A 23289-nucleotide genomic window follows, 5' to 3' on the forward strand; every position below is an offset into this window, starting at 1 on the left:
AGCTGGGTCTCTGCCCACAATTCAAGTATTTGAGCTTTTGAAGGTTGCTTCTTTGATTAATAATTTCACAATCCAAGTTAAATAGGCCTGTAAGAGACAGAACAAGCCACAGCCATTAGCTGTTGAAAGTCAGGAGCCAACTGTAAGCTACAATTTTCATCTGTACTTGGACCAATAACTCTATAATAGAATCCAGGAAACTTTGTTTCTCCTGGACTTTGACCTTCAGGTTTGGGAAGAGACAGTGATAAGATATTCTTGTCAAGAACATTACATTGGAAATTAATTAAGGGCCCTAATTACTTGCTAGCTAGGGATTCTTGGGATGTATCCTCTCATCTTCAATTTCTTTATCTGTAAAATGTTGATGTTAATACTTACACTACTTGGGTACATAGTTGTGAGGATCAAATGAGATTAAGTATGGTTTGTAAACTCTACAGTGCTTGAGGAATGGAAGATACCATCTTTTTAGGAAACATTGGGATGTAGGCTGTAGTGAAAAAGAACATCTAATCTGATCCTCACAGACTGTATGCCAAATTAACCTCTTAACTTGAGTTTATCCATTTGTAAAATGGAAACAGCACTTGTACTACCTACCTCATGAACTCATCATGAGGAAAGTTTTTTCTAAGTCATAAAAGTGCCATATAATGTTAATTATAATTTATTTAGATTACTACTCAATAAAACCCCTTATAATACATTTTATTGGTGCTGTTTGTTTTTCCAATTATGGGGGAAAAAAACAAAACCTCTTTTGTGTCCAAAAACAACTAAAGTAAAGCCTTGTATGCCAGAAGATGGCAATTTGCCAGTATTTATCTCAGACTTCCCTTGTAACTCCTATTTCTCTCCTTTGAGGAAGGGGATATGTTTGAATTCTCTTTTCTTTGGGGTTTTCATTGGTGAAAACTTCTTTTAAAAATCACATACTATTCTGAGACATTAATAATGTCCTGAAAATGAGCTTTTTTGAAGCCTCATTGCTGGGATAAAATAGGAAAGTTTCCTTCCTGGAAAGATCTGTACTTGGAACAAATAGAGGAAATCCTTGGGACAAGATGTATTCTAATTTTTTATTAAATTGCTTAAGTTGGATGTTAAAACCTTAAGATTTCTGGGATTGTAACTTCTTAACTGAATATTAGATCCTATTTCCTCTTATATGGTATAAGAACTTAATTAGGATGATTACTTTTTTTTTTTTTTTTTTAGGTTTTTGCCAGGCAAATGGGGTTAAGTGGCTTGCCCAAGGCCACACAGCTAGGTAATTATTTAGTGTCTGAGGCCGGATTTGAACCCAGGTACTCCTGACTCTAGGGCTGGTGCTTTATCCACTGCACCACCTAGCCGCTCCAGCATGGTTACTCTTGAAGAATTTAAAATGAATGGATGTTGTGACATCTCAGATGGGCTGGTCTGGGCTGAAGAAGCTGTCTTTTGTACTGTTGTTCCTAGATTGGTGGTGGAAGCTTAGTCTTTTGCTTTCTTCTTCCACAAACCAGACACATGCCTGTCTTTAAGTAGTTTTCAGGATCCCAGTTTCTTTGATCCTGTATTTTTCAGGTGAAGAGCTTTTCCTCCTGGGGTTTCCCAATGGTGACTTAATGTTTTATTTGCATGACAGATGACTACTTTATTTCTTCTTCAAAGGGATCAATAGGGAACATTGTAGAACAGTGTTGTGGGCTTTGCTCTATACTACATCCTGTGGAGTTCATTGTTAGCATAAAAATTAACTCATAGCTTTGGAAATTGAAAGCAGGGACACCTTTTTGTAAGGTGAAAGTTGGAAAGCTACTTAGTGAAAAGGATTGCTTCTACCTACATTTTAAAAAATGGGGGGAGGGAAGAAATGGAAATTTCATATTGGACCTTCCTGAATGATCTTTAAAAAGGGTCTTGCTGAAAACTGGTTATTTCTGATACCTTTGTATGATATGGTAAGTTGGGATAAAAAGCAAGAGGGAAATCAACCTACAAGTAATTTTCTGAGTTTCTTAGTACTTGACATTGAACTGAATACAGGAAACATGAAAGGGTAATAGTCAAGTCCTGGTTTCCTCAGGTCTTTTCAAAGCACAGTTAGCATGTGAGTAGAGGTGTAATTATAGGTTAAAAGAGACATTTGGGAGGGGGAATCTTCTCTGCTTCATTTCTACTCTGCCTGAGTTAGTTTATATATAATTTTAATATTTTTGCTTTGCTGGTATTAGAAATGATCAAGAAATTCTGTTATTATGTACTTGCTTCTGTTATATAGGCACTATGACTGAAATCAGCAAGCACATTTTATTTGTTAAAGGTATACTGAGTGCGAGGAACTTTTTTTTAAACTTAACATCTTTTTAAATTTTGAGTTCTAAATGCTCTACTTTCTCCCTATTCCCCTCCCTGGGACTACAGACAATTAGATTTACTTTATTCATGTTCCGTCATGTAAAACTTATTTCCATCTTAGCCACGTATGCAAGAAACTTTCTAAATAGTTTGAAAATTTAACATTGCTCTATTGAATTCCAGCCTCATTTACTTCTAGAACTTATTCCTTGATTATACCTTTTCCAGGCACCCACTTTAATGTTCCCTTAGAAATCTTGTTTCAGGGGCAGCTAGGTGGCACAGTGGATAGAGCACTGGGCCTGGAGTCAGGCAGACCTGAATTGGAATTTGACCTCAGACACTTAATAATTGTCTAGCAGTGTAGTCTTGGGCAGGTCACTTAACCCATTACCTTAAATAAATAAGTAAATAATAATAATAAATAACAATAATAATAATAATAAAAAGAAATCCTTTTCGCATTGCAGGAAATGTAGTTTTATACAGAAAGAGCACAAGAGTCTTCCAAAGGACTGCATGGTTTGGTGAAGAAGGTCCAGTTTCACCCTAGATACTTAATAGCTGTGTCATTCTGGGCAAATCTCTTTGTTCCTCTGTTCCCTCATCTGTAAAATGTGGGGTTTAAATTTTAGTGGCTTCCAACTCTAAACCTATGGTCTTATGATAAATCATTTTGCTCTAGACTTAGTTTCATTTTGGTAATGAAGCAAGAGAACCATTTTTTTCACTTAATATTTTCATGAGGAGAAAGGTATAGAACACTTTGGTATATTTAATTTTCAATTTCATTAGCAAAACATGCTTCATTTTCTGTGCAAAAACGACACACTTGACATTTTAGTTTAATGTGTTAATTGCTAATAATCCATCTTTCGGTTTGATAATTTTGTTTTGTAGAGCTCCTGAAATCATTCTTGGACTGCCATTTTGTGAGGCTATTGATATGTGGTCCTTGGGCTGTGTGATAGCTGAGCTGTTCCTGGGATGGCCTCTTTATCCTGGTGCTTCAGAATATGATCAGGTAAGAATTGCATTTGGGTGGGAACAGGTCAGACAAGTTGTTTTTAGTGGAGTAGTTAGATATTAGGGGGGAAAAGCAGTTGTGGATCTTAGCAAAAGAATGCTGTCATTTTTTAACACATTTCCTCCAGTATCTGCTCCTTAAGCTTGTAAAAATTTGATGGGTCTTTGATGGAAGTTTTTGATGTTTAGCATTTCCAAAAAAGATGGACTATCACAATCCTGTGATATTCTGCTTTATAATGGCATCTTCTTTTCTCCTCCCTGGAAGGATTATTCATGGATATCTCCAGAGACTTAACTTCAGGTGAATTAGGTTGTTTTTTTTTTTTTTTTTGTCTTTCTCGAAAAAGACCATGACATTAGGGAGGTGATGCCATGACAAGCACATGAATTGGATTTGAATGAGGGAGTACTGTGCTAAGTGACCAGCTTCATTTTCTCCTCCAGAACCATCAAGGTCTAATGACCCAGATATGAAACAAAGATGACTGGAAATGACCCTGGATGCCAGGCAATCAGGGTTAAGTGACTTGCCCAAGGTTACACAGCAAGTAAATCCTGAGGCTGATTTGGAACTCCTGTCCTCTTGACTCCAAGGCCAGTGCTCTACTAACTGTGCCATCTAGCTGCCCTCTTGTGAATTAATACACAAAAGGAAAGATACATTTGAAAAATTAAAATTTTCATCATGTAGTTTCATGAATGTTATTCACAGTAAAGTTTGAATGAACTGGAATTTTATGAAAATATCTTTCTGGGATGGCTAGATGGTGCAGTGGATAGAGGACTGGCCCTGGAGTCAGGAGTACCTGAGTTCAAATCCGGCCTCAGACACTTAATAATTACCTAGCTGTGTGGCCTTGGGCAAGCCACTTAACCCCATTTGCCTTGCAAAAACCTAAAAAAAAAATATCTCTCTGGAAGAGACTTTATGAAGGAAATCATCTATGATGGAAAAACATACTTTCGTGTTTTCTCTTTTGTAGAAGTCTAAACTAAATAATCTTGAAATCTCTTTTCCTTTCCTGTCTCTTTGTTGTGCTAATATGAGTCTGATTCTGATGTTTAGCAAAATCAGCAACAGTGGAAGAAGCAATTTTGAAAGTGACTCTTGAGTTTGAGAAGTTGGGGAGGGTGTAGAACTGGGTTATAGAAATTACTCTCAAATGATTGTTTCGTGACTTCCCCTTCCCCCAATTAAATGCTTCAATGGTACAGAGCTATTAAAAGAAAAAATAGGTGAACTTATGTTTATTTCCTATTCATGTGAGTTCAGTAATATTGTACATTGATGGAAAATGCCCAGAAGTTGACTTTTAGACCAGGACTGTAATTGAAGTCTAGGTTTCTTGTATTATAAATGTTCATAAATAAATATTTACAATAAATATAATGTAATAAATATAATATAATATAATTAATACAATATAATACAATGTAATATAAAAACATTCATAAATAAATGTGCTGTAATTTGTGTTATTCCTTTCAGTCCACCTTGTGAGAGTTAATCCAGATTTCTGTTTTGCTCTGCTTAACTAGCTGCATTTGTTAGATCCACCTCTGTCATCTATCTGGTGCCAGTCTCTTCTCTCCCAGTGAAAGATTGCTATGAAACCTTTTCCTGGGAAGAGAGTAAACTTATAAAGAGTAAACTGAAGGTTACAGATGGGTGGATTTGATGTTTGTCGGGGAAAAAAAACCTGATTATTCTGAGAATCTTATCACTGGTTAGGTGTGGTGCTAGAGAGGGGGAGACCTACTGGAGGAGGTATATTCAGGTAGAATCAGGGAGGATGATTCCAAGGTTCAGGCATGAGAACATTTACAGTTGTGGGGAAGGCAGCTTTAAAGATTTCATACTGTAGTGCAGAAACATCGTTGCTTTCCTTAACATGAAGTGTTTCTTTGTGATCTCTTTTGTATATGAATGAGAACATCTTATTAGTTGTGAAGTACAGGCTGGTGGTTTCCTGAACTTAGGGTATCCTTCCAAAGAATTAAGCACAAAACAGTACTGAATAATGATGAAAGTGAACATGTAGATAGGACTCATTTGATGACTTTCTACTGCCTGATCAATATTCCAGGAGCTTTATCCTGGTATCTCTGGCTTCCTTTTAAGCAGCTAAAGTTTGATCTTCAAGGAGCCTTTCCTAGTCTGCTTAATCTAAGTAAACCTCTGCTGTCAGAGCTTGCTTCCTGTCTACAACTTGTTTTCACATTGTATGCCTCATCAGACTGAGAGTCTTGAGAACTGGGGCTATGTTTGGGTCTTGACAACTGGGGCTTCTTTTGTACCACAGTGCCTGTCACAGAGTTGGTACCTAATAAATGCTTGTTGACTTGATTTGATCCTCAACAACTCTGTGGGGAGTAGACATTAGTATTAAACCCCATCTTACAGATGAATATACTGAGTCCCAGAGAGGTTAAGGGACTTGCCCAGGGTTGTACTAACTAACTCCAGGTCAAGTTCTCTGACCACATTAAGCCAGGAAGTTTTTGCCTTGTCTCATGGGATAATTTATTTAGATAGTTTTTAAAGTTAGGGAGTATCATTCCAATTTTGAAGACTGTGCTGCTGTTGTATAAAATTAGCCTTTGTTTTTTTTTACTGCATTGTAATTTTGATTATTTTTTTATATATATTAACATTGCAGTAGTATTTAGTTAGAGGCAGAACAGTTCTTTTTTAAAGAGAATAGCACATTACCATTTTGAAGCTTAAACAAAATTTATACTTCACATAGAAATCAATCAAGTAGTTATTTCTCATTTTTGAGTTTAATATTTTTGGGGGTGGGTGGGGGGAGAGAAAGAAAGAAAAACATGATTTCTGCCCTGAAGGCACTTGTAGTATAACTGGATTTAGAAAGTGATGACAATATCTGTAGAGGTACCTGTAGCTTTGGTGGAGTGGTAGAAGCACTGAGTTCTGAGATGTGGGTTTGAATCCTAGCTCTCTACTTATTAGTTGTGGAAAGTAATGTGGAGCAAATCCTTTACTACTCCTGAAACTCATTTCTCCATTTGTAGGTGGGAGGTGGGAATTTCTTTTTGTTTTTGTTTTTGTTTTTTTTCAAGGCAATGGGGCTTAAGTGTCTTGCCCAAGGCCACACAGCTAGGTAATTATTAAGTGTCTGAGGCTGGATTTGAACTCAGGTACTCCTGACTCCAGGGCCGGTGCTCTATACACTGCGCCACTTAGCCACCCCAAGGTGGGAATTTCTAATAATTTCTAAGCACCCTCTCATTTGTTTTTATTTTGATCCTTTTGCTGTACAAACAACTTAGCAATTGTTTATGAACAAGGATTCAGTTGAGTAGTATGGATAAGAGCAATTCACAGAAAGGAGAGATGCATTAGTGAGAGTTGGGAATTATTAGGGGAAACTTCATAGAGAAAATGGGCCTTGAGGAGAGTCAAGTTTTACCTAGCCCTGTATCAAAGCTAACTTGGAGAGCCATGAAAAGCTTTTCCAGGAGCTCCTTCATAGTTTACTACTGAGGATTTTTTCCCTAAACTTTGTATCAAAAAAGAAAACTTCATAAATAGACTATGTTCAGAATTGCTAGGTCCCATGTCTCTTCAGATAATTATCAGATGCAATAACAAGGAAATGCTGAATAAACATTTGGAAACTACAGGCATGATGATGCCTGTGTGTGGGTTGGTAAGTATATGTATTTATAAGTAAATTTTAGCTTTTATGTTTTGTTTAAAAATTGGACAGGATTTGCTTACCATGCCTTTTTTCTTTTTATTATCAATTTGTTAAGAGATTTAGGGTTTTAATGTGAAGCTTACATACATGAACATATACACACACACATATATATATATATATGTAAACTTCAGATTAAAACTAAATCAGTCTCTATCTATCGATCTATCTATCTCTCCTGAAACATTCTCCTACTTGGTCTTTTGATGTTTTCAGATTCGTTACATTTCACAAACACAAGGCCTGCCAGCAGAATATCTTCTGAGTGCAGGAACGAAAACAAGCAGGTTTTTCAACAGAGATCCTAATTTGGGTTACCCACTGTGGAGATTAAAGGTCTGTTTTCTATTTTCTTTCCCTAAACCCTAAGAATTCATTATTTTATTTAAAAAATCCTTGTATAAATTTAAATGAACATATGTGTTTTATAGTTGCTTTTTAAAAATGACTTTATATTATGTCCATTTGGCTGTAGCCTTCTGGTAAAGATTTGTTTTAAAATGTCAACTATTTGAAGTTATTTTGCTTATTTGGAGTCAGTAATTGTGAAAGAGAATTAAGAAAAATTATGTAATGGCTACTTATCATGGAATTTTTATTTTGTTTGTCAAAAACCCAGTGTAGTTTTCTGTTACACTCATTGAGGACTTAGGTACTTCCTAAAAATAAATCTTTGGCCTTTTTTTTTGGGGGGGTGCTACCTCTCTTAAAAGAATCTATCCTCATTGTAATTTGATTAACCCATGGCACTTAGTTTACTATATATCAAATATTTTTAGTTTCAACTATTGGTGTTGTCTCATAAATTAAATCCCCAAACAGCCTCCAAAAAGACTGGATGTTGTCATCTGCCAGGAACTGTTATGCCACTGGGTTATGTACTTGTGGTTTTTTTTTTTAAATCAGCTCTGAAAAGATGGCCAAATATTGAATTTACTTCTCTTTACTTATATATTGCACATTTTTGTTTACTATCTGTAGTTGGCAGGGTGACCACACACTTGTTTCTTTGCTTTTCTGTCCTTTATTTAAAACAAAATGTTGATATTGCAACCACATGAATTTTATTCCCCTTTCCATAAATCATATTTTGCAGACACCAGAGGAGCATGAGTTAGAAACAGGAATAAAATCAAAAGAAGCCCGGAAGTACATATTTAACTGTTTAGATGACATGGCTCAGGTGAGTATGGAAAGTTGGGGCAAGTCTCATTTAATGTTGCCTTTCTAAATAGAGACTTAAAGCATGTTGATCTAAAGAAGAATTGACTGTATTATTTAAGCAGCAATTCATTGAAAGAAATTTGCATGTGAATTCAAATAATATGATTAAAGGGCATTTAAATCTTGCCAGGAGATTGCTTTTACAAATATTTGTTTCTTGGTCATTTCTGATTACCTGTCCTACTTGGGCTCAGATATTTTGTGAAATGTTTTTAATGAACAGGTTTCTTCTCTACTCTTTTAAACAATAAGTAAAATATTTTGGAGATTAAGAATATCCTTGACATAGCTTATTTGGATGTTTCTAAATTTTGTGAAAAATAGAGTGAAAAAACATTATATTTTTAATCATTTGGAAATTGTTGGAAATTTGATAAATTTGGGGTTAGGTTTTTGGTCACACAAATTAAGATGAACTTTTAATTTCAATACTTAGGAAATCCATTGATAAGTAGAATTTTTCCAATATTTCTTTGTTGGTGAGTCCCTACTTTGGGGAAAAAAGCAAATGACTGATTCTGTAATTAATGTTTTAAGTGATTGAACATAACATTTCCAATTCTTTCTTGAAAAGGTGAATATGTCTACAGACTTAGAAGGAACTGATATGTTGGCAGAAAAGGCGGATCGAAGAGAGTACATTGATTTGTTAAAAAAGATGTTGACGATTGATGCAGATAAGAGAATTACTCCACTGAAGACCCTCAACCACCCATTTGTGACAATGACTCATCTTTTGGATTTCCCACACAGCAATCAGTGAGTTTGGGGTAATTTTAACATTACGGAATTTTAGCCATAGTTTTCAGCTTTTGTTAAAATTTGTAATGCCACTTCGTTCCCTTTTGGTGGTCAAAGAAAACTCTTGACTTGAGTACCATTTTCATACTTATATTTTGGATCTTTGGGCTATTTTTTCTTTTAATTTAAAAATCATGCGGTTACAGTTCAGTTGTTGATATTTCCTTGTTTTTAAGCTTGTTTTTAATTGTCTTTTTAAAGGTATAGTAACCCTCTTTTAATCCACACAATGATTTAAAAAGACATAAAGAATACATTCTTTGTATTAATACTGAGGAATGTGCATTGTATGCTGCTTCTCTGGAGGAATCCTGAGTCTTTAAACTTTGTGTTGCAGCGTTAAGTCATGCTTTCAGAATATGGAGATCTGCAAAAGGAGAGGTCACATGTATGACACAGTGAAACAGATCAAGAGCCCATTCACTACCCATGTTGCCCCCAACACAAGCACAAATCTGACCATGACCTTCAGCAACCAGCTCAATACTGGCCACAATCAGGTATGTGAGGAGCTGGACAGAATGGAAATGTAAAACAAAGTGAGGTGGAAAGTGGTCAGATGTAGCAGTGGAGTAGGGAGAGTGGTCTTTTGGGGGAAGTTTTGTTATGACATAAGGGATTAATTCTTCATGTTGGTGCTACCATAATTGCATCAAAAGGTGCTTTATTGGGTACCTACTCAAAAAGATCTAATCCTGCCTTGTGAGAATTTGTGGTTTATAAAAAAGATAAAGAAAGTGGAATTTTGTGCTCACTGTTAATTGTCATCCTGGGTCAGAGGTTAATGGCTGTTTTTGTGGCTTGGTAGGATAACTTAACTTTGGGTTTGTCTAGCGAGTGGTGTTTCCACTAGTTAACTTTAACAGCTTATAATTTCAATTTGTTATTCAAAGAAAACAATCATGTTTAAAGTCTGGCTTTTGAAAGCCTATTTCAGTGTTTAAATTGGATTCATTTTTAAATGTTTAATGTTTAAACTGGACTCATTTTTTAAAAGTAAAAGGTTGAGTGAAGATTTTTGTGTGTGCTGGTGTGGTTGAAATGAAGGGCAGCATTGTGGTATTTTAAATCCAGCCCCTTTGGATGTGGCATAGAGCTCAGAGTCACTTTGGATTGGTTTGGGAACTGAAGAAGAATTTTATTTCATTTTAAATGAATGGCCATTAAACTTTAAGTTTTCAAGACTGAGAATTTGTGTCATAAGCCAAAAGGTTATTCAAAGACATTCTTTATTCTTGTTCTCTAATATTTGTGTGCCCCTGGCCACCCTCTGTTGTATAGCTCTAATCTTCATATTTTTTAGGCCAGTGTTTTAGCATCCAGTTCTACTGCAGCAGCTGCTACTCTCTCTCTGGCTAATTCGGATGTGTCCCTACTCAACTACCAGTCTGCCCTCTATCCATCATCGGCAGCACCTGTGGCAGGAGTCGCCCAGCAGAGTGTTTCCTTGCAGCCGGGAACTACTCAGATTTGCACTCAGGCGGATCCATTCCAGCAGACATTCATTGTGTGTCCTCCTGCTTTTCAAAGTATGTGGGGGAAAACCCTGTGTCACATGACTGGGACTTAGTGCACTTTGTATTTGTGTTAGTCATTCCCACTGGAAGCTGATTATTCTTGAATCTTATAGTCAGAGTAATATGAGATCAGGTCATGGCACCAGTCTTATTCCCTGCTGTTTCCTCTTCCCTTTCTATTGGTCAAATGCTGCTCCTCTTCTATTCAAGGCCTGATGGTGCTTTGGATCTAATAATATAGAGCAAATAAATACATTCTCCAAACAAATATATTCTCAAAAAGTTGACTGCAAATGGAATTATGTACTAAAAAATAAATTTAGGGCTGAAAGTTACCTCAGACACATTTTTCTAGTCTCATTTTAAAGATGAGGAAACTGAGGCAGAGTTGAAGAGAAACATGTTTAGATGAAAAAAATTAGAATTATCCAATAAAATATTAATCACAGTTCTTAAATTACAAAATAAGAAGCATTAAATAGGAAAATATTCAAAACCATGGTCCTTGCAACAAACAACGGAGAAGAAAGAGAAAGCATTAGGATTTCATTAGGATTTTCTAACTTTGTGAATCATTTGTCTTCTTCTGACTATTGGTAGAGGAGTAATACAGCTGGTGAGGGGGAAGCTTTGTCTTAGGGTTCCTTGAAAAAGTATTTTTGTTTCTCCTCTGTTCCTCTTGGGAGAAAGTTCCCTTAACTTTTCCTGGTCTGATCCTTCTATTTTTTTTTTTTTTTTGGCAAGGCAATAATAGGGTTAAGATATTTGCCCAAAGTCTGTAATTATTGAGTCTGATGCAGGATTTGGACTTGGGTCCCCCTGACTCCAGACTGGTGCTCTATCCACTTCACCACCTAGCTGCCCTTGATCATTCTATTTTTGTAAGATGGTGAGTCAAAAAGTTTTTGTGGTCTGACAAGTCTTTTAAGAAGTTGCTATCCAGGCGGCTAGGTGACTCAGTGGATAAAGCACCGGCCCTGGAGTCAGGAGTACCTGGGTTCAAATCCCGCCTCAGACACTTAATAATTACCTAGCTGTGTGGCCTTGGGCAAGTCACTTAACCCCATTTGCCTTGCAAAAACCTAAAAAAAAAAGTTGCTATCCCATTTTAAACCAACATTTTGTGCACAATCCTTATTTCCTCAGTAGAGGAATACCTGTGTCAAAGCTTCAAGTCAGCAAAACAGGATTCAGAATATTTTCAGACGCTTCCTGTCCCTTTAGAAGCAAGGTCATTGATGTCTTTATATTTGTTGCTGATTGATTGTAACTCTTGTTTGTCCAGTTTCTGATAGAGTTGGAGAAAGCAAAAAAAAAATAAAATAAAAGAAGAAGGGGCTAGGGGAGACAAAAAAGATTATTGGAGTGGCAGGAGCCATGAGGGAGAAACCTCAGGGAGAGTGGAGGAGAACATTTAAATTTCTAAACCATACCATTTTTCCAGATTAAAAGGTTTATTCCAGAAAAATAGGTCTAATGAAAATAATTTTAGACTTCTTCCTTTCTTACTGACTTTCCCACCTCTCTTATCTCTACTTCTTAAAGTGTTTTTTTTTTTAGATAATTTTCATAACTATGGCCACATGAATTGCCTGTTGCTTTTTAGTTCAAGTTTTTGAGAGCATGGGAAGCTTGAGGAAAAAATACTTTCTGAAGTCTTGAGGGACGTCTTGTTTTGGGCTTATTAGATGTCCTAACTTGACTAGCAGTTGTATATCAGAGGCTTCCCTATTTCTAAGCTAAGGGCAATATGTAAGAAACCCTTGGACAGGCTCATCTCCTGCTGCTTCTGCAGTAATTGTTCTTGGAGTGTTTAGAATTAGATAAGAAGGGAAGTAGAAAACTGGAAATGGAGAAGATTTTTTGGTATACAGTATAGTTGCTTATAAAACAGAATAAAAGTGGGTGTTTTTGCATCATCTAGTTAGAGGTCAGCTTGAACAGTCACACCTGCATGGTTTTGGTACTAGTTTCCTGAAGCCAATAATGAAAGTTATTCATATAAAAATAGTACCCATGGTCTTTTTTGAGCTTAAGAATTGACTTTTTTTATTGCTATATCTCAATATTTTTATCTTGTAATTCCTTCTCCCCAGGTGAAATATTTTCATTTGCAAGAAAGATCTGTGTAGTCTTGATAGGATCACAAGCCTTTCCTAGAAATCATGGTTAAAATGGTTTTATTGCTTTGGCTTTGAGAAGCAAGGAAGCTGCCCTTCTTTGTAGTTGCAAGTTTAGCTGCAAGAGAAGTTGGCCAAGCTTGTTAGAGAAGCTGTTGTTGATAAAGCTTTTGCAATAGTGACTCAAAGGCATCTGATTAAATTTCTAAAATAAATAGAAATAAATGTATGTAAAACATAACTAACTTTATTGAATTTCTAATAAGTTCAAGTATTGATCCCTTGAGTTTTGTTACTGATGTTTTTAAAAGGAAAAAATGAGTCATTTCTTAAATTTTTTGGGGGGGGGAATGGGGAGGAGGGAGACCCTCATCAAAACATAGAAGGTGAATCTTAGGAAGTAACTTCTTTTCTTATTTTGAATATGGTACCATCTTAACAACTAACCAAGAGGCTGCAACATCTTTATATTCTTGTAAATATAAAATGTGTTTATAAAATCCATAGATACATGCATGTTGCTGCTTTACATTCAAATCATGTTTATACAAAATGGTCCCATTTTGGAAAAACTAGTTAAAAGTTTTTACCTAGATGAAGGAAATGGATTTGAGAGGATATAGACATGAATGAGAAACATTTATTGTAATTAATTATCCCTAGATCACAATAGTATTGTTAGATCATTTAACTCAAAGTGTAATTTTTAGTCTAGACTGGCAGGGAGAAGATGAAGAAATGAATTCAGTGATAACTTTTTATGTCTTGGAGAAATATTCTATTTTTATTAGAGAAGGACCTAGAACAGACCTCTGTCAGAGATCTGTTCTGGAGGGATCCACTTTGGCTTTCCTTGACCCTTTCCAAGTCCTTTACCTCAAGTGGAAGGGGCTTGAGAAAATGGTATCTGGCTACTTAGTGAAGCAATCTTACCATCTTATTGTTCCTAGCAGCTGGACTCCAGGCCCCTGCAAAGCATTCTGGATTCCCAGTGAGGATGGATAATGCTGTGCCAATTGTGCCTCAGGCGCCTGCTGCTCAACCACTACAGATCCAGTCAGGAGTTCTCACCCAGGTAAAACAGCCAGGACAAACTGGAGACTCAATAACTCTGAAATACTAGTGAGAACTGCCTCTCACTGTTCTCTGACAGTTGTCCCTTGTTGTAATGGTCTTTGCTCTTAATAGCAGTTCTTTCTTGGTCACACATCATTGGATGTAAAGCAAAGCCTCTTCAGTGAATGACAGTAGTTGAGATGCTCTTCCCTAATGAGGACACAGTTCTGTTAGTATGTTCTTTAGACATGCAGGGATAAAAGCCAAGCACCAGGAAAATAGAAACTCATCTGAGTGGGGCTTTTCCAGCTCCTGGACTGGAAATATTAGACTTTTCCATCTGAATTGATAGTTGACAGGCATATGTAGTAGACATAAGATATTTTGATTCTAAAATATATGATATCCAGGTTGTTCTTTCAGACATTTCAGTCTAGGAGACTGGATCACAATCTCATATTCCTTTAAAGAAAGAATCCTTCTGTTTCCCCTGATCCTAGTGTTGATTTCATTAGGTCATAAGAAAAGTAAATAATTGATACTTATCTATAGACCCTGCAAACTGAGAATCCGGGATAACTGATATTTTGTATATAACTAGATAATTTTATGATTCAGATTTATGTATTTTGGTCTTTGACAGTAGAAGGAATTCTAAAATCTTAAAACCTTATTTTAAGAGAGAGAATAAACATTTTAAAGAGAGTCCTTAATTGACTGAGTTTCAAAGAATTAGACCGCTGAAAAAGATTCCTAGCCTTTTTTTTTCTTTGGTCTATTGGTATTTGGCCTAATGGGTGACCTCTGGAGATTTGAAGGGGAAGGTTGTGTCTGGTACATGTGTTTAGGCGATTTGAGGTTGCTGATATGTGTCAGTAATGATCCCGGGGTGGGGCAAGATCCTTCTGAACCCAGTTAACCTGCCTCCATATGTTTGTTTCACTCACCTGCCTAATCTACGTTTCAGGGAAGCTGTACACCACTAATGGTAGCAACTCTCCATCCTCAAGTAGCCACCATCACACCGCAGTATGCGGTGCCCTTTACTCTGAGCTGCGCAGCCGGCCGGCCGGCGCTGGTTGAACAGACTGCCGCTGTACTGGTAATTCCCCTCACTTGATTGTGTTACTAACGGAGTTTCTTTGGTTTCTTTTTTTTCTGTTTGCTTTTTGTTTTGTTTTCTCATTTTTTTTTTTAACTTAGACCTTGCAGAGGGCATGGAAGCATGTGCCATCTTGTGGCTGTGTTCTTGCTCCATCTTTAATGTCTCATTGTTTTCCTTCCTGATACTTGCCGAAGCACTGTCTGACTGATGTTCAGTGTGGCTCTGTAAAGATTCCAGAACCCTTGGCTTCTGTTCTTTACCAGCCTAATGTGATAAGTCCCTGAAGAGCTTCTGCTCCTCTGTGCTTACTGTCTCAGCTCTACCCTCTGGCCCTTGAGAATAAAGGAAGTGGGCTTGAGATTGGCTTGGCTACAGGCCCCCCGGATGGCCAGCATGTGAATTTCTTGTGGAGTCATTAGCTTTACTCTGTGTTTTGCTCTTTAAAGCATCTCTGTGCCTAGACTTGTGGAAGGAGGTGCTTAAGCTGTGGTCACAACTCTCACCAGCAATGCCTTTTAATCAATTGCTTTAGTTGTTGATATTAACCTTTGGACACATGGAAAGAATCTCTTGCCTTTAATGACAACTTTCGTCATCTAGTTAAAAGCTCCCTTGGGTGCTTTTAGATCATGTTTCATTTTTAGCAGAAATTAAAGGTGAACTAATTTTTAGGGTAGGAGATGCCATATATTTTACAGTAAATTTAAGTTACATTTATGCTAGGATCGAAAGATGAATTTTTTTTATTTAGAGATAAAAATCCTTCACTTATGTGCTAGACTAGTATTTGAATTCAAAAAACATTTCAATTTGGGGGGCAGTCTAAAATAGGAGCAATTATAGCATTAGGGGAAATAATAGGAAAAAAGTGGGCCCTAAAGTACATTTTAGGATCAATCCTTGTTTAAAGAATGATTGTGGTTGCATCTGACTTTTATTTTTTGCATTGGCATTGACTCATGGAGATCTGGCATTTTTCTTATTTGGAAAACTCCTAAATTAGATGAGAGAAGTTTTTGAACTTCTAAATATCCCTTGTCTCAAAGCAAATTTGAATTTGTCCTTTGTGGCTCATCTCAGCTTGGGAGGACTGTCCTATCACTAGTGCACAACTTGGTCATTTAGTATTTCGAAGCATTGGTGAAGGAACACACCCTATTTTTCTCCAAATTAACCATCTTAGTGACATAAAGCTCATGTGGCAAGGTTGGCAGGGATTTTTGCACCTTTCTTGACTCAAGCCCCTGGTTCTAACTTGCTTATGTGGAGTTTAGAAGTCAGGAGTGTTAGTTGACACTCCTTTGCTGCTTTGCCTCAGTTTGCACTAGCCATTTGCTAAGCTTTGCATATTTTTGTCTTTCCTCTGTCAAAACAGTTCGTCGCTTGGAACGCCAGATTTCTGCCTCACGTTGGGATGTTATTTCTTGCTCTGTATTAAACTATAAGCTTTGTCTTGTGCAGGTGTTGGCTTTTGGAAAGACGCATGGTGTAACTTAACATATTTCTCTTTTTTTTTTATTATTCTGCTTATGGTAGCAGACGTGTTTGCAGTTTCTCTGCTTTGAAGGCTTCTTGTTTGGAACCAGTATTTGTAAGAAGTAGATCTGTTACTTGCAGAAATATTTTAAAAACACTACGTGTGTTGATAGACTTAAAGTTTTAAATTCAAGAAACAGACCCATCTGTCCCCCCCCAGCCTTGTAGGTGTATTGTATTGCAGAGTATCAGTCAAAAAAGAAAGTTTTCAAATCTGCTTCCATTTTTCCCAGGAAATATCAGAACTCTTGGGAGCAGCAGATGTAATAAACATGTTTGCTGCTATGTGTATTGTTAATAATATGGCAGATAGTACAGTCAGAGTATTACACATTATAGTGATGAGTTTTTATGGAACTAAAAACTTAAAACAAAGAAATAAATTTTACAGAAACAGGAAGGTATTTTGAACAAATACCTTTCAGTTCTTTATTTTCAGGTTCTGTAATTATACAACTATACATGACTAGTTAGGTTGTGCTTAAAAGCATAAGCCTAGATTTCTGCCCAATAGTTTGACCTTTGGTCATTTATATGTCATATCTTCATTTTCTTAAATCTTTCTTTTAATCAAAAGATATGATAATCTACTTTTTTTGATTGAATTGACCTGATGCATTTCATCTGCTTACATTTAAGTTGATCATTTTAAAAAAAATTTCTTTGTGATTCAACCTTTTTCTGTTCTTTTTTTTAAGATACAAGTCCTAGGTATTTTAGTAGTAGCACCTCTCCCCACCCCCACTGCTACCCCCAGCATTCAATGAAATTCTGCCTATGAATACTGATTTTTTTTCTCTGCAGTACAATAGAAACTCTTACCATGGGGATATTGTTTTTCCTCCAATCCCCAGGGGAAGAGCTTTTGGGAGAGGTGGCCAAAAAAATAGAAGTATATCTCCCTCATGATAAGAAATTACAGCTATGAGGTCCTCTGACTTTTTCTCTGTTCTAATTTTTGCAAGTTAACAGTCTACAAATAACTTTTTGTTTAAAATAAATTTTTCATTTAATTTTTCTTAAAGGAACCAATGATAAGTCAAGTTTGGGTCTCTGTCTGTGTGCTTCCTTACAGCAGGCCTGGCCTGGAGGGACCCAGCAGATACTCTTGCCTTCAACTTGGCAGCAGTTACCTGGAGTAGCACTACACAATTCTGTTCAGCCCACAGCAGTTATTCCAGAGACCATGGGGAATAGTCAGCAGCTGGGAGACTGGAGGCAAGTGTCTTGCTATTTATTTCTGGGTGAGCCACTAGAATTTGTGGAACTTTGGTGGTGTAGGGGGTGTGGAAGAATACAGGTAAGGGAGATATTTAGTCTTATTTTAAAATCCCTTGGAGTATATTATTCCAACCAAGGACCATTTTTTTTTTTTTAGTTTTTGCAAGGCAATGGGGTTAAGTGGCTTACCCAAGGCCACACAGCTAGGCAGTTATTAAGCGTCTGAGGCCGGATTTGAACTCAGGTCCTCCTGACTCCAGGGTCGGTGCTCTATCTACTGCGCCACCTAGCCTCCCCCAAAGACCAAGTTTTAAGAAAAAAATTGAGTGGCTAGGTGGCGCAGTAGATAGAGCACCGACCCTGGAGTCAGGAGGACCTGAGTTCAAATCCGGCCTCAGACGCTTAATAACTGCCTAGCTGTGTGGCCTTGGGCAAGCCACTTAACCCCCTTGCAAATACCCTAAAAAAACAAAAAATCAATCTGTCTGACTCTTATCTCTCACTTTCCTTCCTACCCAGTCTACCTCTCTCTTCCTTTTTTCCCTCCCTTCATTGTTTGGTCTCCTTCATTGCCTACTAGTTCTTTTTGATTCTTTCTTCCTCAAGTCTGGAGAATTGTCTCATTTACTTTCTTTTGTTAACCTAGGAATGCCCACTCACATGGCAGCCAGTACAGTACCCTCATGCAGCAGCCCTCCCTGCTGACCAATCACGTGACTCTGGCCACAGCTCAGCCTCTCAATGTTGGTGTTGCTCACGTTGTCAGGCAGCAGCAGACTGGTTCCCTCCCTTCCAAGAAGAACAAGCAGCAGCAGGCCCCAGCTTCAGCCAAGTGAGTGGTCTCAGTGATCACCTAGAACTGTGACCCTGCTGGGCAGGATCTTGTTGCCTAATACTTGGGAAGTTGTAGTGCAGGACCTTGCCTTATGGTAGGTGAAGTTTAGTCATTGAGTTATCAGTGGTCAGAGCAGGATGACTGAGGAATCTGCTTCCTAGTCACTGTCGTCCTTTCTTTCCAGGATCAGCGTTTTCTTAATGTGTGAGATCTTTTTCACATCTGTCCACTTGATTAGGAGATTTCATAAAAGAATAGTGTTTCCTCATGAACCTCTTTGCTCTCTGCTTAGGAGCCATTTATAATGGTCAGTGAATTTGTCTTCAACATAATTATTTTCTTACAGTGAAACTTATCAGTTGAATTATAAGAGAGAGAAATAAAAACAGGAGAAAAGGGAAAAAGATGTAGGGAAGCTGGTGAATATATTTATCAATTGTAGGGTTAAGCATTTCTCTTTCTTTCCCTGTGACATTTTCTTGCAGAACTGTTTCTACATTGGATGTCTTACCTACCCAAGTCTATTCATTGATTGGGAGCAGTCCACTTCGTACCAGTTCTTCCTATAATCCCCTGGTCCCTGCACAAGATCAGCCTCAGCCCATCATCATCCCAGACACCCCTAGCCCTCCTGTGAGCGTCATCACTATCCGCAGTGACACGGACGAGGAGGAGGACAGCAAGTATAAGCCCAGCAGGTAAAGCAGGTGGAGGGTCGTCTGGCCACGTGGTCCCTGCCCTTGGCTTTGGACTGCAGACTCCCTCCCGCTGGTGACTCAGCTGCGCCTCTGTGGAAAGCAGGCGTTGTGACAGGAAGAAGGGCAAGAAAGGACTCAGAGGAAAGTCATTTGGGGAGTGTGGCCATCACACTTGAGGCTGTGTCTGCCCCTCAGATCCCTCTCTGAGCACTGGGAACAGAATCGACTGGGAAGTGCTCATGTCCCACTGTACATTTCAACCAACTAAATCAGTCTTGCAGAGAAGTCAATCAGCAAGTTTTTCTTCAGCTCACAGGGTGCAGTGGCCATGTCTTAAGTGCCTGGGGTGTGTCTTAAAGGGCCAAGAGTGTTCCTGCCACGAGGAACTTTATAGCTTAGAAATGAATGAGCTAAAACATGTAACACTTCATATTTGTAGAGTATCTGGTATGTCTCCCGAGTACTTTGACACGTGTCACTTTATGAAATCCTCACAGCAGTTCCTGGGAGGGAAGCAAGACAGACGTGTTGGTCTCCATGTTATAGGAACTAGACCGGGTCGTGACTTGTCTGAGATCAGAGAGCTAGTAAGTGGCAGAAACTGCTAGGCCTCTAGCTTCGGAGATGTAGTTTGGTGGTCTTGTCACTCCACCATGCTGCTTCCTAGAATGAACACAAATAGAGAAAGTCAGAGACAGTGAATGGAAAGATTGGCATGGGGGCTGAGGAAATCTGAGACGCTCCTCAAGAAGCTCACCTTGAAGCTGGACCAAGCACCAGTCTATAGAATTTTCTTCTTTCCACTGGCCAGTTGGCAAAAGGAAACCTCAGCTAGAAAGTTTGCAGGGTTCTTTGAAATGAGATCACATCCAAGTGTTTAAGTGAAACCACCAGTATTTATTGATCCTCTACCTTGTTTAGACCCTCAACTGGACATGACGGGGGTGGAGGGACAAATGCAAAGGATGCCTTTGGCGAGCTGATAGTTTAAGGAGGAAGGTAGGATGTATGTGCAGGAAATAACATTTAGTTGTATATAAATAAATCCAGATGAATGAGTGTACTGAAAAACCCAAATGCAGATCACAGGAATACTCTGAGCCAGGTGGGCTTAACTGGAAAGTTTCCTTCAAACAAAGTGTGGGAACAGTAGGTAAAACTGGGTTTTGAAGATGCTGACTTGGATTGGGGGAGACTAAAAGAGAAGAACATTTCAAGTGGGGAGAAGTGGATGGTGCAGTGACCCAGCAGAGAAGAGGAGCACAGAACACGTAGGCTATGTGAAACAATGTTGCTTTAACCATTGCAGAGCAAAATCTGTTGGGAAATAATGAGACACGAGGTTGGGGAGATGGGCTTGACTGCATGGCGAGTAGAGATTTCAGACTGTAGGGTGTCAACCACTGTAGACTCTTGACTTCTCAAGAGTGACATCAAAATGGTATTTGAGAAGATTATTTTATTGGTTTTGCTTAGGATGTCTGAAAAGGGCTAGAGACCTGAGGCAGGTTCACCAGTTAGGAGGCTTTGCCAAAAGGACAGTTGGGTTTTCATGAACTTTCTCCTCTGCAGCTCCAGCCTGAAGCCAAGGTCCAATGTCATCAGCTATGTTACTGTCAATGACTCTCCTGACTCCGACTCATCTCTGAGCAGTCCATATTCTACAGATACTCTGGCTGCAATTCGGGGTAATACAGGGCCCCTCCTAGAAGGATCTGGCCGGGTTGTGACTGATGGCCCTGGGGCACGTACCATCATTGTGCCACCCCTGAAAGCTCAACTTGGTGATTGCACAGTGGCAACCCAGGCCTCAGGTGGGTGTCTTAAACAGATGGAAAGATACAAGGTCCTGGCATAACATTCTCTTCTGACCATCTGTATTATGTTTACTTTGAACTAACCTTGCAGACCTTTCCCAGTTATTTCGGCTAATGTTGGAAAGCAGTAGCGTAACTCTTCCTAAAAACCAGCTACTCAGAAAAATCAGTTCCATTTGGCTCTGCAACACACTCTTATAGAATTGTTTTTGGCAGGAAGATTTACTTGGGTTTTGTTTCAACTGTTACTTAAAATGAATGGCATTCCCTGAAGTATCCAGTGACTTACAATGAAGAGGTGGCTTAGATGTGTGGATAACCAGGAGAAAAGACTTGAAATTACAAATTTACACCAGATGAACTGTTTAACCTGGATAATTCTGAAGTAGAGACTTTACTAAAGAAATTAAACAAAATAATTACAATCAGCCAAGAGTCCTTCAGATCTTAAGTATAATGCTGTTAGTAGCTCCCTTGGAAAGGACAACATCAGGATGTGTTACAGATTCCATTTTTGTTCCTGTGTAGTCATATCCTTTAGATTTGAGAGTTGGGAGCCCCAGCTCATTTACCCAGTTAACGATTACTGTAGTCCGACCTGTTGGTGGTGGGTGATGGATTCAGAGCCAGATGGAATATGATTTTTTTTTCCCAGCATAGTTTATATGTTGCATCAGTTGTGGTATTTTTGTCTGGTATTTGTGACCTAGAATCCAGGAACCTTTCCAGTGCAGGCAGGTGAGCCCTCATCCTATTAATCCACTGGACATAATATTCAGGTCTAGAGGTTATTACCATTCCATTCTCTCTGGAAAAATACAAGAGATTTAGGGTAACCAAGAGGTCTCTGAACAGATGTCCCACATGTGCTTTGGCACTGATGAGAGGTGAATCCTAGAAGCAGATTGTCTTATTCTGAAAGCAAGATGATCCAAAGATTGAAAAACTGATGTGTTGAGAACCTGTTTTAAGAGCCAGGTGACTGATGCTCTAGCATTTAGGATGTAATAAGGGTTTTTTTTTTCTAGCGCATTAAAGTTCTACACAAGCTTCAGGTATTAATTGGAGGAAATAGGATACCTACAAAGCTACATCTGATTCAGTATAGTGCCAATTCCATCCATTGGCATGAAGTGAAAGTAATCATGAAGTTAGCTTGGTTCTACTGAAGAGCTCCCCCCCCCCCCCCCCCCCCCAGGACTAACTCCTCCCTGATCCTTTTACAGGCCTCCTGACAAATAAGACCAAGCCGGTTGCCTCGGTGAGCGGTCAGCCATCTGGCTGCTGCATCACTCCCACGGGGTACCGGGCACAACGTGGGGGAGCAAACGTAGCCCAGCCGCTCAATCTTAGCCAGGTAAGCAGGAAGGCTGCTGGGGCTGCTTAGGGCCCCTTCCCCAGACTGTCCCCTGGAGACTTCCAGGGCCTGTGGTACTGTTGACCAAATAAAGCCAAATGACGTCCCCTTTGGTGTGCCTTGTCCTTTGCCATATTTGCATATTGCTACATCTGCTCTCCATGCAATAGGCTTTGCACCCCAGATTCCCCATGAAACCCCCCCCCCCCCCCCCCCGCTTCCCGCTTGCCCTGGAAGAGTAATGTTCCAGAGTGTAGAGCCTGGCCTGTTTGAGTCAATGCCTGGTTCTGCATTGTTTGATGCTTTGCTGCTTCCAGGCCCCTGCCAAGAGCTTTTCCATCTCCTAGTTCAGAGTTAATTTAATCTCCACATAAGTTTCAAGGAAAAAAGGGGTCCAGTTCTCTGGCTATCCAAGTAGTCACCCTCAGTCTTGCTTCTAGCTGGATGCTGGAACTATGCTTTCCTTCTCTGTGTAACCCTCTCCTTGGCAAGAAATGATAGTTTCATTGTTTGAGCAGACTTCCTTGGCTTGTGTTCCGAGGGGAGTGGGGTGGAGGGGAAGGGAAAGGGGGTGGTGGTTTATGATGTCTCCAGGAAGCCAGGAAGTAGCAGAGGAGAGGGGTATGACTGGGTAGTGTGTGTCAAAGGGAACAAAAGGAAGAGAGGAGAAATTGGAGGAGTCTGAGATGAAAACCAGGCAAGAGGAAAGTTTAAAATGAGACCAGGGAAGGAAAAACTAGCCAAGTCCACTTGGAAGAGTGGAAGCCTGAGGGGTACCCAGGTAGAATATTTCAGTCCATGTAGGATGATGAGGAGCTCTGCCTCCTGAAGACAGACTGAGGTGAGGTGAAGTGGTGATGGTTAGAACCAGAGGAGAACTTGCCTCTAGAGAGAGAGAGAGA

At 38.9% G+C, this 23289-nt stretch overlaps 1 protein-coding gene across 8 annotated transcripts in view; it reads left to right on the forward strand.

Moving 5' to 3' along the window:
- The window catches only part of HIPK1 (homeodomain interacting protein kinase 1), a 39905-nt gene that overhangs the window by 15010 nt on the left and 1606 nt on the right, over window positions 1–23289 (forward strand). For 3 of the 8 annotated variants that reach the window (XM_074188482.1, XM_074188489.1, XM_074188483.1), the window contains exons 3-15: window positions 3247–3370; window positions 7317–7436; window positions 8197–8283; window positions 8899–9083; window positions 9463–9625; window positions 10429–10654; window positions 13713–13837; window positions 14786–14920; window positions 17535–17677; window positions 18327–18512; window positions 19001–19213; window positions 20786–21027; window positions 22257–22387. In XM_074188482.1, the coding sequence (XP_074044583.1) occupies window positions 3247–3370; window positions 7317–7436; window positions 8197–8283; window positions 8899–9083; window positions 9463–9625; window positions 10429–10654; window positions 13713–13837; window positions 14786–14920; window positions 17535–17677; window positions 18327–18512; window positions 19001–19213; window positions 20786–21027; window positions 22257–22387 (2080 nt within the window). The remainder of the gene's footprint in view (window positions 1–3246; window positions 3371–7316; window positions 7437–8196; window positions 8284–8898; window positions 9084–9462; window positions 9626–10428; window positions 10655–13712; window positions 13838–14785; window positions 14921–17534; window positions 17678–18326; window positions 18513–19000; window positions 19214–20785; window positions 21028–22256; window positions 22388–23289) is intronic. The other 5 variants (XM_074188485.1, XM_074188484.1, XM_074188486.1 and 2 more) reach the window with 5 other exon arrangements.

This window comes from Macrotis lagotis, chromosome 5, assembly GCF_037893015.1.
Source record: "Macrotis lagotis isolate mMagLag1 chromosome 5, bilby.v1.9.chrom.fasta, whole genome shotgun sequence".
NCBI lineage: Eukaryota > Metazoa > Chordata > Mammalia > Peramelemorphia > Peramelidae > Macrotis > Macrotis lagotis.